This window comes from Labeo rohita, unplaced genomic scaffold, assembly GCF_022985175.1.
Source record: "Labeo rohita strain BAU-BD-2019 unplaced genomic scaffold, IGBB_LRoh.1.0 scaffold_45, whole genome shotgun sequence".
In the NCBI taxonomy this organism is placed as follows: domain Eukaryota; kingdom Metazoa; phylum Chordata; class Actinopteri; order Cypriniformes; family Cyprinidae; genus Labeo; species Labeo rohita.
In genome coordinates, this window is record NW_026129368.1 from 47,918 (window position 1) to 62,377 (window position 14,460).

At 37.8% G+C, this 14,460-nt stretch overlaps 1 protein-coding gene across 1 annotated transcript; it reads right to left on the reverse strand.

The window, feature by feature from the left end:
- Positions 1–315: 315 nt before the first annotated feature.
- Positions 316–14,065, reverse strand: LOC127160750 (stonustoxin subunit alpha). The gene is made up of 6 exons (XM_051103403.1): positions 13,975–14,065; positions 8,754–10,463; positions 5,516–5,625; positions 5,367–5,426; positions 2,346–2,678; positions 316–423 (listed from the first exon to the last, which is right to left on the reverse strand). Exons 1-6 carry the CDS (start codon positions 14,063–14,065, stop codon positions 316–318), a joined length of 2,412 nt encoding a protein of 803 aa, XP_050959360.1.
- Between the last annotated feature and the right edge of the window lie 395 nt (positions 14,066–14,460).

Below are 14,460 nucleotides of genomic sequence, written 5' to 3' on the forward strand. Positions count from 1 at the left end.
CTGAACTGTGTATTCTGACTCAAGACAGTTAGGGTATGTCGAAAAACTCCAATCGTATTTTCTCCCTCAACTTCGAAAATCATTTCATAATCATCCTACATTGCTGTAGAAGTATTGACCCAGTGTTTGCAAGAAGATCACACACCCTCAACAAAAAAGGACTGTTAACAAGCGCATTTCTTAAATCCAGAGTAACTAGAGAACTGCAAGCAACAACCTGCTTGACCACATTTCAGTCTTAGATTTTCCCAGGATACAGTCCATGAATTAGTTTAAGGTGCCTGAACAAAAGCAAAGCTGAACCAAAGGAACAACTTAACATTGTGGTTGAACAAGACAGTGCTTGTTCAACAGCTTTGCTCTTAGCTCTTTGACTTTTGGAGTTTCCTCAGTTGTGCCTATATCGCTATTGTACACAGTTGTCTGCAAAAATGTGACACAGCATCATCACACTTTACACAGAAAACAAAATGGGACTTGAACAGCTCATCAAAAGCACCCAAGGATGTACATGACTGACAAGGCAGAACCTTTCTGTCCAAGACAATGTAAAATGTGGAAACCTGTGCTTTCGAAGTCCCTGAGGCAAGAAGATATGGCTGAGGGTTTCCTTCAGTGGTCAGGAGATGATCATCAAGGCTTTGGCATGACTGAAACACAACAAATGTTCCTTTATAAATAACTTGTTTAAAATTATGCATTAAGTACAATATCTGGAATAGAATAGTGTTGTATTAACAAATCTTACGAAATTTGACCAGATGATCTGTTGCCTCTCCAACACTGACCTTTTTGGGCCGCTTTCTTCAAGCTGGTTGTGGAGTAAGAAGATGCAACAGGACAAATAGAGAAGTCATGTCGCTGTCCCATGGAGACAGAAAATAACAGTAGTAATTTCAAACCAGTCCGTTTATGGCATTGTTAAGTTAACCATGTGTATTGTTTATCATAATATCTAGTGTATCTAAAGTGCAAACTATTAGTGGGGTAGTTATTATAGTTGTGTGATGGAGAGCAAACTAAATTTTAAACTTTCATACTGTACATACTGAAAGGCAAGGGGACTTTTACACGCATCATGTTTTTTACAATTTTTTTTATTTAAATAGATATGCATTCACAAAGCATGAATTTGCTGATGAGCTTTTATAATAAAACAAACTTTAAGAAATGACTGTGTGTTGTGTTTTTAGCAGACTTTTGGGGATAAATGCTTTTGGAAAATAAGCAAAAGCTTCAAGCAGAAGATTTATTGATTCAAGCGAAAACATCACTATTTTGACGATGACTGTACCAGGATCATCAGTAGAGTCTGATGCTTCTTTCAGTACAGCTTACAGATGCTGTTTTAAGAGAGCAGCCTCTTTAAGGTTCTTGGCCTACTGGATGACTTTTTCCTTAAAGGGGTCATCAGATGCAAACTTCACTTTTTCATGTTGTTTGAACATTAATGTGTGTTGGCAGTGTATGTACAAATCTACCCTATAATGATAAAAATCCATGCAGTGCTTTTTAATTAATCTGTAAAAATAATATCACACCGACAGAGGCCGCTCCCACGATAGTTGATTGACATGAGCTCTTCCCTCAGACCAGCTGTCACAGTCCAGTAACTTTTCTTGTTTCGATGCCGAAGCAGGGATGTAAGTTAGACAAGAATATCTCAGATTGAGTGACTGAGGTGTTGTGTTGCTGGATGTAATAATGAACATAGTGGTCGTCATTTACTCCCGACATCTGAGCCGCTGAAGATGCAGTGGATTACATTTGTTTGTGAAGGGAATGCTCCTCCCGATCTACATGTATCCGTCTGTGTTCACGCAAATCATTCGTGATCCAGCTTCACTTACAGCAGAAGTGTGTATAAGTGTTTTTTATGAATCTTTGCGATCGCCTTTCCTTTTAACGTGGTAGCTAGGAATTTTAGCGGCTAAACGCAGCTAAATGCGGCTAAAGTAACAAGCTCCTCTTTCTACTGAGAGAAGAGAGGGGTGGGGCGAGCAGAGCTCATTTGCATTTAAAGGAACAACCCCTTAGAATGAGATGATTTTTGCAGAGCTGATTTTGGCAAGGTAAAAAGGGTGTTGTTTTACAAAACCATTGAGAATTTTTAATCAAAGTATATTAGAGACTTTTCATTAAGACTCTAAAGAATCATATCAACTTGCGCATCCGATGACCCCTTTTAAAACTGGTGTTCCATTTTTCCAAGAACCATGAAGCAACCTTGGCTCCAAACATCAGTGAGGAGTTTTGCAAAATCTAATGAAAAAGAAAAGACAACCGTTCAGACATATAATGTAACGTAATGTTTTAAATAAAATGTATTCTTATTTAATATTTACCAGTCCTTTGATGTCCAAGATACAAGGAAACATTTGTAGTACATCAGCAGAGCGCTTCGGTTCGTGGAGAATCTGCTGACAGTAGTGGAAAGTTTCTCTCATCTTCTGGAACACTATGTCACAATCAGATGTGTGGTTGAGGAGAGACACAGCTTCCATACATTCATCTCCTATTTGCTGATCATCTATAGTTTCAATCGATCTTGATAATGTGGGACCTCCTTTTAGCTCCACTCTGCTCTCTGATGTAGAGGGGGTTCTGGATTTACGTTTCACGACCTTTATATGCCACTCAAGAAAGCCTTTGTTGCTCTGAATGTCATAGAAATGTTCCTAGGAAGAAGCAGTATTTTATGTTAGAGAAAACAATACAACTGCAGTGACTCAAGAGCAAGATGTTTACGGTTCGTTAGGCAAACTTACATATCCTTTTTTAGAGTATAGGTCTTTCAAAGATGGGAACAGAGACACAATCCCAAGGGCATGGAACTCCTTTGTTGCTTTTCTCACAGCTCTCCTGCAAAGATGAAAACATTTTTGTCTTAAAGGAGCAGTTCACTTCCAGAACAAAAATGTACAGATAATGTACTCACCCCATTGTCATCCAAGATGTCCGTGTCTTTCTTTCTTCAGTTGTAAAGAAATTATGTTTTTTAAAGAAAACATTTCAGGAATTATCCACATGTAGTGGACTTCAATGGTACCCACGAGTTTGAATTTTTCAACAGCATGTCTACAGCAGTAAAAAAAAAAAAAAAAAAAAAAAACATTTCTTGCATGGACACTGTCCATTAAAGGTTAAATAATTTGAGATCCAAAATCACTGCTGCTTAAACTGCTTGAGAGAGACAATATATCTGTCAGACTTGAGGAAGAGGGCACTTCAACAACCCCTTGCTTCAGGACAGTCGAATCTGAAGATTACAAAGACAACACAGTATAAGGCATTTTTATAGGAGAAGTCCACTTCCAGAACAACAATTTACAAATAATGTACTCACCCCCTTGTCATCCAAGATGTTCATGTCTTTCTTTCCCTGGTCGTGAAGAAATTATGGTTTTTGAGGAAAACATTTCATGATTTTTTCCATATAACACACTTCATTGGTGCCCCGATTTTCCATGGCAATGATTGGTGGATCTCTCAAGACTTTGGTGCTCTTTTGGCTTTTAAACAAAATTGCAAACGTAAGCTTTTTAATGGTCGGTGAATTTCTTTTATTTAATTAAAAAAAAAAAAAAAAAAAACATGGTAGAATTTGTCTTTTTAAGTTACATGAGGACACACACATTCATGTAGAGACATATTGGAGTTTTATAGCAAAGATATTGGACCTTTCCAAGGATCATCCAGGCTTCAGACATCAATTTGTTGCCAATTATTTTGCAGGTAAGTGGCACTACTAAAGTGTATTTATCCGTATTTATACATTTAGGTGTTTCAGCATTCATAAATGTGATTGTTATCATTGTGATGTTTCATTCTTTCTGTTCAGTATGATTTTTAATGGCTAAATGCATGATAGTCAGTAATGACAAGGACAGTTTCCAATGCACATGAAACTGTATTTCGTAACCGATATAACTAAAAATAATATCTTGCAGATCAGGCAATTACAGAGTTTGAACAATTCAATAAAAGAACTGACTCCTAAGAATGATTTGTTTGTGTATTGGACTGTTTTCCCCCCAATCACTCATTGGACATTATTACCATGCTACTGCGTTTGTGTTACTTGGCAACCTTTTTGCTATCAGAACTACACTGTTGTGTGAGAGAGAGTTGCTATGTGTTTATTTTATTAATACAGTTAATATTAAAATGCATGTTTAATGGAATACCCATTTTATAAAAGCAAGTCCCGTGATGCTTAAAGTAACTCTTACAGCTTCACAAGACAAGAGGTTGTACCTCACTCTTAACAGAGGTGTAAAATCCAGGTTCAGAAAGTGAAAGGCCTCCCCAGTATTTGTTCCAATCACCTGGATTTGCTAACTAGCACAGTTTTTCAGCCAGGAGGTAGAACTAATTAGTTAAATAAGCTGGCTGAGTTCATGAGTGAAAGAAATATATGGCCGTACTTTTACTTTCTGACCCCTGGACGTTACACCTCTGTTTTCTCAGAAACTTGGTTTGTGTTTATGTGAAGAAAGTAAGTCATATACATGGAACTACTCTTCTACTACATGCTGCAGCATAAATCAGACACTCCCAGATTGTTCATTGCAGAAACAAACATTTATTTAGTAGCCATGAGTTCTCTGGTGTCATTTACCAAGAGAAGCTTTCTGAACAGAAGAATACACACATATTCATACTTTAAAGGATGCAAGTGTTAGTAATGTTAGACGATGCAATCTGACATGCAAAATCATATGACAGTCATTATATGGTGTATGTTGCATGATCATGAGGTATACAGAAATACTTATATGTATGTATAGGCATATGTTAAAAATGATCCTTGGTACATGTCTTTTAAAAAAATGCGTTTTTTTACCGGTACCACATCTGTTATTCTCATAACCTTTGTGACTTTATCAGAATGTTCAGAGCATCGTTTTTGCAAATTTAATGCACCATAAGCATGCATACACATTTCATTAAAGCCGAAATCACATGACAAAAATAATAATCATCAACTTTTTAGAGCATTTGTATATTGACCTTCCAAGGTATACTAACTTCTGCACATACGATCGACTGTTTAGCAGATCCTCAGATATTCAGATACTGGCAGCATGTATAGCTGGACACTAAATGAAGTAGAAGCCAAGAGCATCAATTTCATCTCCGCTTCTCCCTGTAATGCCGCAACACTTTCCCGACTTCACATCAACCTTGACAGGATTACCCAGCATTGGACACTTGACGACTAATGTTGTTCTTATACCATTTCTCTTAGCAACCACAAATTCCAAACCTCCACATCTGTTTCCACGGCTATTTGGCCACAGTGTTGCAGCAATAATTTTATCACTGGCTTCAAACTGAAATTCATGTTGGAAACATCCTGGTACATTGCCAACTTCAATCTCATGGCCATGGTTGAAAACTGCCTTGATGGTTCTCAGTGTCTCCTGAAAAGCACATATGTATTTCATGTGAATACCAGAATTAAAATAATATAATAACAGGAATCAAAGGTAAGAAAATAATCATCACATACCTGGTTGTAAGTAAAGCGGATCATCTTGAAAGTGCTGCTGGAAGGAGACATAAAGGTGAAGTCAGCCCCTCCTCTCCCACCCACAATCACAGGTTGTGCCGAGAAAGGAGCTAAGAAAAAGAACATGGCAACATTCACACTGCTGCACATGGTGGCCACTCCTGTTTTACAGTGCTAAACATGTTAATTAAAGGAGAAGTCCACTTCCAGAACAACAATTTACAGATAATGTACTCACCCCCTTGTCATCCAAGTTGTTCATATCTTTCTTTCCTCAGTCATAAAGAAATGTGTTTTGAGGAAAACATTTCAGGATTTTTCTCCATATATTGAACTGATATGCTGCCCTGAGTTTGAACTTCCAAAATGCAGTTTAAATGCAGCTTCAAACGATCCCAAATGTGGTTGTAAACAATCCTAGCTGAGGAAGAAGGGTCTTATTTAGCGAAACGATCAGTTATTTTTATAAAAATAATACAATTTATATACTTTTTAATGTCAAACACTCGTCTTGTCTTGCTCTCCCTGAACTCTGTGTGTTTTGGCTCAAGACAGGGTATGTTGAAAATCTCTGATCATATTTTCTCCCTCAACTTCAAAATCATCCTATATCTCTATATCGCCTTTTTTGTTAAGGGTGTTTGATCTTCTTTGCATATTCACTTTGCAAAGACTGGGTTGGAACTTCTGCAGTGATGCAGGATGATGTTGAAATAATTTTTGAAGTTGAGGGAGAAAATATGATTGGAGTTTTAAGAGTCTTGAGCCAGAATACACAACTACAAGGCAAGACGAGTGTTTGAGAATAAAAAGTATTTAAATGAAATGAAATGAAAATAACCAATCGTTTCGTTAGATAAGACTCTTCTTCCTTGGCTGGAATTGTTTACAACCACATTTAGCATCGTTTGAAGCTGCATTTAAACTGCATTTTGGAAGTTCAAACTCGGGGCACCATATCAGTCCATTAAATGGAGAAAAATCCTGAAATGTTTTCCTCAAAAAACACAATTTCTTTACGACTGAAGAAAGAAAGACATGAACATCATGGATAACAAGGAAGTGAGTACATTATCTGTAAATTGTTGTTCTAAAAGTGCACTTCTCCTTTAATAAAAGTGATAACAGAAATTGTGCCACAGCAAAATCCCTGGTGTTAAATGAACAGTGCTGGGTGTCTGTATGGGTCCACTCTACAAAGTGCTCAAAAGTGAAGCTAAAGCAGTGTTGCTGTTAATTAGGGTGACCATACGTCCTCTTTTTCCCTGATACATCCTGGCTAGGATTTTTTGTATTGCCTACAATATCCAGGTTTTGGCTTTGTTTTCCTGTTTTCATACTTGCTGAAGGTAATACCATTACGAAAAAGAAGTTTATTCAAGTGTGCTATTAGTATACTTCTTTTAAACTAAAATAGGAAAGTATACTTTCAGTCTACTTTTTATGTACTTCTCAAAAATGTGCTTTATATACTTAAAAATATACTTACAGAAATATACTTAAAATTACATTTAAGTATACTTGATTTATACTTAGAAAAAGTATTTGAGCTATACTTCTGCTCTGAGAATCTGTGTTTTCATTGTTATACATGAGAGATGCTATTAAAAAAAAAAACGCGCAGAAGAAACCAAAACAGATGCTTCCACACTGTAAAAAATGCAAATACATATTTTCCATTTTACGAAACGTTTTGTCTCAAATACTAAAAAATGCTATTTTTTTAAAACTAAAAACTCTTGTCAGACCAACAAAATTACACAAATGTTGTCCCAACTAGTTAAACACAGTTGTCTGAGCAAAGAATTTCATATTGTTGAAATTTTAAGGCTTTGTAAGTTCCCAGCATGCATTGCAGCATGAATAAATTATCCAGTTACTGTTATAGGATTATTGTTTTGCTGTTTGCTGACTTCATTTAAACTTTTTTGTTGTTGTTTTGTCATTATTGTTAGTTATTTGTTGTACTGTGACGTAAAGATCTCATCTTTTTAATATTTGCTGATTGCCACCGTTCTTGAGGATTGTGTATCTAGTTTTGAGGCCTAGATACTTTCAACCACTTACACTTACTGGATATCTTAATTTTGTCAAATGCTTTCCAAAGACAATGTTATCTACATATTAGACAAGTTAATTTAAGTTATTCATAATGTTTTGAATGTTCAGATATTCATATAACAAAATATGTACAAATAAATACCTAACTAGGGACATAGAAGTATACTTAAAGTATGATATAAAGTTCACTTAAAGAAAACTTACGAGCATGCTTAGAGTATAAATCTACTAATCTTGTATCTTACTGAGACTATACTTCAAAGTGTACTAAGAATGTATAAAAAAGTATTTAATTAGTAAACTATCAGTATACTTATTAATTCACTTTTAGTATACTTGCAGTACAAACTGAAAACATAGATGTAAACTAGTTGTGTACTCAAAGTTTACTACTGTTATACTTAAAGTATACTTAAAAGTATACTTTTATATATTAGAAAGTGGGCCGAAGGAGTCCCAAGGAGTATTGAAAAGAATACCACTACTATGTTGATATTTGTATACTTACTACATAAAGTATACTTAAAAATGTACTTGAACTTTACTTAAGTATACTTAATAAAATAAACTTGAAGTACTACTTTTTGGTAAGGTTAGGCTTGTTTGAGGTGCACTGGTGCTGCACAGATCGATCGGCATGACAACAAAGTACCGGAAGAGCAATTCAAAAGTATAGAGTCATCTGTTCTCCAGTTGTTCTCACAGTACTTTGATGTCACATGCCAATCGGTCTGTGCAGCACCAATGCATCTCGAACAGGCCTAATGATTGAAAAGTAGTTTGACCAATAACATGCAGGCATTGTAAACCCTTACACCCTAACACTCCGTAGAGTGGACCCATATAGAAACTCAGCAGTGCTCATTTAACACAGGAGATTTTGCTGGGCATACAGTCAATGGAACAAACAAAACCTCTAAATCCATCGACATTCTTCTTTAAAATTAGTATTTCTTTCTGGCTACTTTGTGTATGTTTCTATGTAAGTACTGGTACTTCTGATTGGGCTGAGCCTGGAATTTAACGACTTTGAAGTAAAAGTGTTTGATGGATGTATACTATGTGTCAGGAGCATTCACTCAGTATCATTATCTCATTTTTGACCGAGATGGATTTTAGCTGTTTTTTCTTCTGATCTCTTATAATATTATTACTAATAAGTGTAAATTACACTTACCTGAAGAACATATAATGCTGACAGTATCACTGGCTTCACTCACTCCCATTCTATTCACTGTTCTGTAGCGAATCAAATACTGTTTTCCAGACTCCAGTCCAGTCAGAGTGAAGTCTTCATTAACTGTGTTTTTGACAAGCCACTCTTCCTCAGCTCCAGATTTTACCTCTCTGTACTCCACTCTGTACTGCACTACTTCTCCATTTGGGAACTTCTGCAGTTTCAAGGCCACTGTTTTGTCCTGGACATTTTTTACTATCGGTGGGGTCAGGGATGTGAACTTCCACTGTGTGCAGGTCAGTTTCCCTTTTTCATACAGATAGATGGCCATGCCTCGACTGGAGGGATCGGAAATGGCAGAAATAATGAAGCGGATTCTTTTTCTATCTGCATTGTTTTCTGACAAGCTCCTGAAATGAGATATGCTCTCTCTCATCTTTACTATGACATTAGGATCTCTGAACCATTTTTTGACAGATGCCAAAGAAACCATCTTGCCCTGTTCATCTAACTTTTTAAACGGGTCAGATTTCAGGAACTCCTTGAGGGTCAAAAGATACTGGTCTTCCTGCTGCAGAGATGTGAAGGTCAAGCACACCACAATATCAATATCAGGATCAAGCAGGATGGAGTTGAGGCCGTCTGAGTCTTCAATTGTGACCCCCTTCGGCATCTTGGTTTGAAAACTCAGTAGGTGAAGTTCAGACTTTGCGTCATCTAACCAGTGGTTAAGCATGCTAGAATTAAAAGGGGAGCTGCTATGGGTCTCCAATATGTCTTCCAGTGATTTCTCCTCCATTCGTCCATCTCGAATGGCGGGCAAGACGTTTGCCACTGCTTTTAAGAGCATCATCTTGTAAATACCAAATAAGTCCTGAAATAAACACAGCCTCTCTTTGATATCACGGAAAACATTCACCACTGCATTTCTGGACAGGTCATTGCATGTCCTCTCTGCCTCTTCCAGAGCCTCCATTACATTTTCAGTGATGGAAACCAGACTTGTGCTGATCTCTCTCTCCAACTGAGCTGCATTGTTATCCAACAAATGAAGAGGATATAGCCAGACTTTTATTGGAACCGCATTCTGTGGATTCTCCTTTAACATAGTGGGGAGCTGCTTGTACAAATTCACGGCCTCAATGTATGTAGTGGGGTTTTGCTCAAGATGGAAGTCACCATGAAATGTACAGCTAATATTTTCAGCCCTTTGACTTTCATTCTCTGTCATTTGTACAGCTCCTTTTCCTTCAATTGAAAACAAAGGGATTTTCTTGACCATAATATTTAGTTCTCCCTCAATCTCCTGCTTGTTTTCATCTTGGGAATGCGTCCGATCAAATACCATGAAAGCCTGAGCTCCGTACAGTACAGCCGTGACCACATGTGTTGCAGTTTTCTGCTCAAACACCTGAGGATAGGTGATCTGGCCGAGCTGGGTCATAGTAAGCTGTTCAAATCTAGAGGTTTCTTTGTAAAATATTGTTACTCTGGACTGCTGGCTTGAGGATTTGGTGTCATGCAGATACTTGGCAGATCCTCCCACCTCCACCAGCCCCCCAATGAAGCTGGCTTTCACGGAAGCATTTACATCCAGGAGACTCGACTTACTAGAGAGAGAGTCAGAGCTACTGAACTTCAAATCTGTCAGGAGCTGTGGGCGAGAGTCCAAATCTTCACACAAGGAATTCTTATTCCACAGAGTAACACCTGAAATGAGAAATGGCTTTTAACTATGTACAAAGAAATGCAGGATGAAAAAAATTTAGGGATGTCCTGAGCCAATCTCAAATATTGTGGGCAATCAAGCATTGTGGCCAATCAAGCATAACCAGGGCCTAAAATTAACACTGCCAAGCACCAAATACAAGTAAAAGTCGGCATTGGCGTGTCAGTTGCCAGTTCGTGGTTAAAACTTTTACAAAATATAACAATTCAATGTAATGAAACCAACAGCCAGTTTTTAAAGAGATTCGCTGTTTCAGACGTAAGCGAATAAAATAACCTTTTCCGAACACAAGATCATTGTGATTAGCTGTTCTGTCAAAAGCGACAAGAGCGAAACAATTAATGGAATACAAACAGACTTATAAGGTCAGACCAGTGTGATGGAGAGCTTGTCTCTAGACACAGTTCTAATAACTTTTACCTGAGAAGATATTGCTGCTTCATTTCGGAATAATACCTTTTCCCTTCTTTATTCTTCATAACCCGAGAATGTGGCGACACATACCTGGGGTTACGTCACCTAAGCGGTGCAGTAAAGTATAGTTTGAAAGGTTGCACATTCGGCTGTTTGCATACACTGAGCTGCATCAGACAGCGCACCAGTATGCTTCAACGGACGAAAACACAATTATGTAAAAATGTGTGGTTTTGGCGAGTCACCTCGTAAATGTATCCTTAAATGAGTTATAAAGTCTTAAATGAACGTAAAAGACAACAATGCCTCGTCATGTCACTGCTGCCTTTCCTGAGTCAAGTCACGTCAAGTCACAGCTGGTCTTCTTGAGGCAAGTCAAGTCATAGCTGATCTTCCAGAGTCCCGTCACATCGTGTCTGATCTTCCATAGTCCCGTCTGATCGTCCAGAGTCACGTCTCGTCTCGTCTCGTCTCGTCTCGGCTGATCTCCCAGAGTCTCATCACATCACAGCTGATCGTTCAGAGTCTCGTCACATCACAGCTGGTCGTCCAGAGTCATGTCTCATCTCTGCTGCTCGTCCAGAGTCTCGTCTCGTCACGTCACAGCAGATCACCTAGAGGAGTGTTTCTCAACCCTGGTCCTGGGCGCCCTCCAACACTGTACATTTTGTGAGTCTCCCTAATCAAACATGCCTGATTCTACTGATTCTACTATATTCTACTGATTCTAATGAGCTCATTAGAAGAAACTCCAAGACCTGAAATGGGTGTGTCAGATAAGAGAGACGTACAAAATGTGCAGTGTTGGGGGGCGCCCAGGACCAGGGCTGAGAAACACTGATCTAAAGTCATGTCACATACTTTCTGCTGCACCCAGATCTTTGAGGTCAGTTCTTCCAAATCTACTCACCCTGTCTGTAGTGTTTCCCACAAAGGGGATCACCTTATGGTGTGTTCGGGCTGCATTCACCACCACTAAAACTGTAGAGACGGAGAATGCTACTGAACTCCCCTCGGTTCATTACGTTACTGCTGTAGAACCTCTAGAGGTGGTAGCATCTGTTGTCATTGGTATCCATCTATGAGCTCCTGTCTGTCCTGTCGCAGCTATGGAGGCCATCTGCGAACTTCCTGTCTGTCCTGTCATGGCCATGGAGGCTGTCTATGAACTCCCTGTCTGTCATGTCACTACTACAGAGATCATTTATGAACTTTCATCCGGTCAAGGAGGCCGTGTATAAACTCTCTGTATGCCCTGTTCCAGCCATGGAGGCCATTTATGAACTCAAGTCCTGTTATGAGCCGGCCAAAGATGCCGTCTACAAACCTTCGTTCTGCTTTGGTCCACCCACGGAAGCTGAGTGTGAACTGTCTTGCCTGTTTCTGTCAAGGAATCTAAACTTGAGCTGTCTGCCTGTATTAATTCTGTTGTTGAGTCTGAATTTGAACTGTCGGTCCTGATTTAATCATTGAGTATGATGTTGAACTATCCATCTATCTTATTTCTTCTAATGAGCCTGGGTCTGACATGTCAGCCAGTCCAGTTTCAGTCAATACATACAGTTTTGAACTGTCTAACTGCCATTAATTGACCCGAGTGTGAATTGTCTGCCTGTCCAGTTTCAGACAATGAGTCTAGTTGTGAACTGTCAATCAACTGTCAACCAGTCTTTGCCAATGATTCCAGTAATGAACTTTCTGCCTGTTCAATTGTCACCAGGGAAAACATTGATGGGCTTTTTGTGTTCCCTGACAGAAAACAAGTTGACAAAAAAAAATAAATCCAATATTTGGTGAAAATATAGCATATTGAGAGATTTATAAGCAATTGTTTGGAGTCCGGTCATTTTTGACACAATAAAAGCATTTAAAAGCAAACTTCCTGATTAAACATTCAAGCACATTAGTGTGAGAAACCGTGCACATTTTTATAATTTTTTTCCTCATATTGTAAAAAAATTCATCATAATTTTTTTTTTTACTCAAAAAATGAGGTACCTTCTCTCAGATAAATGAGGCCTACGATTAATTGGATGCAAATAGAAACACAAAACCAGTCCTAAATGAAAGAAATCAAGTTGACAAAAAGAATGAATCCAATCTTTATTGATAATATAGCATATTTACAGATTTATAAGCAATTGTTTGGAGTCCGGTCATTTTTGACCGGGAACACCACAAGTGTGACAAGAATCCGAACACAACCAGAGGGTTAATTTGGTAACACTTTAGTATAGGGAACAATTCTCACTATTAGATAGTTACTTATTATCATGCCTATTATTAAAATATTGGCTGTTTATTAGTACTTATAAAGCACCTATTCTGCTTGACCATGTTCTACATCCCTAATCCTACCCAGGACCTGAATCTAACAACTACCTTACTAACTATTGATAAGCAGCAAATTAGTAGTTTATTGAAGCAAAAGCCTTAGTTAATGGTTTGTTAATAGTGAGAACTGGACCTTAAAATATAGTGTGACCATTCATTTTACTCTCTGCACAACTCTGTTTACTTGGATTGATTTTAAAACTTTAATGTACTTGAAGTTAATGTTCAACGTTATTCATGTTAATGTCCCTTTAAATGTGTTTGCTCTAAGTCTGAATGCTGTTCTGTGAACGCGCATGCAAGGAGATAGAGTTGAGAGTAACGAGAGAGAGATGGTCGCTCTACTGCTGACTACTACAGTGCTGTAATTTCTTTTTTTTTTTTTGTTTGTTATATCACCAGAGTTTTATTTACCATTTTGTACTCCCCCTTTCACATGTGTGTGAGAAAAGTGTGTGGGTGCAAATAATGATAAAGGAAACAACTTGTGGAACGAATAGCTGATTGCTTAGAGGTTTCTGCTCTTGTCTTCTGTTTCATCCGGGTAGACTCCCCCTCTCTGGTAGACGTTACAAAATGTGTGTACAGAAATTACAAGTATCTGATAGGGATTTGGTATCTTGGATATTGGCAGATACTAAATATTTAATGACTTGTTAGATCAGGGCACAAAAAACCTGAGATCACTAACTATTATTATTATTATTGTTATTATTATTATTATCATTTAAATAGGTACATCACCTGGAATGAAGGAATCCCTGCGGCAGTCATAAAGCATTCCAGGATAAAGAGGTCTTCCTAGGGCTGCCACTTCAATTGGCTCTGATTCCATGGCTAACAAAAAAAAAACAAAATTTATCAGATTAGTTTGCAGGTTATTGAATACTATAGAAACCATTATAACACGTTTTTTTTAAGTGATGACCAAAAAGAAATGGGAAAGAGATACTGGGGATTATGATGCATTCCAATGGCAGCTGGCAGCAAAAAAAAAAAAAATATGATTTAGCATAATTTTTTGGCCAGAGAATGTATGATTGTTGTTTTTTTAATGACTCAAATCTTGATTCAATAATTGGATACTTGGAGTCACGTGATGCAGGTGGCGAAGGTTGACGTGCTTTAGAGGGCTCCTCTGACTAACCATATTATTCACTGGAAATCCTTCATCAATCTCCCTAACTGTAAGAACATTGAATATATTAAGTCTCTGTTGTTTATGGCAAA

Coding starts and splice junctions, on each gene's coding strand:
- LOC127160750 (XM_051103403.1), bottom strand. CDS start 14,065: ATGGAATCAGAGCCAATTGAAGTGGCAGCCCTAGGAAGACCTCTTTAT. Junction 5,427..5,515: donor TCCGCTTTACTTACAACCAG/GTATGTGATGAT, acceptor TGTGCTTTTCAG/GAGACACTGAGAACCATCAA. Junction 2,679..5,366: donor ATGAGATTGAAGTTGGCAAT/GTACCAGGATGT, acceptor GCTTCTTCCTAG/GAACATTTCTATGACATTCA.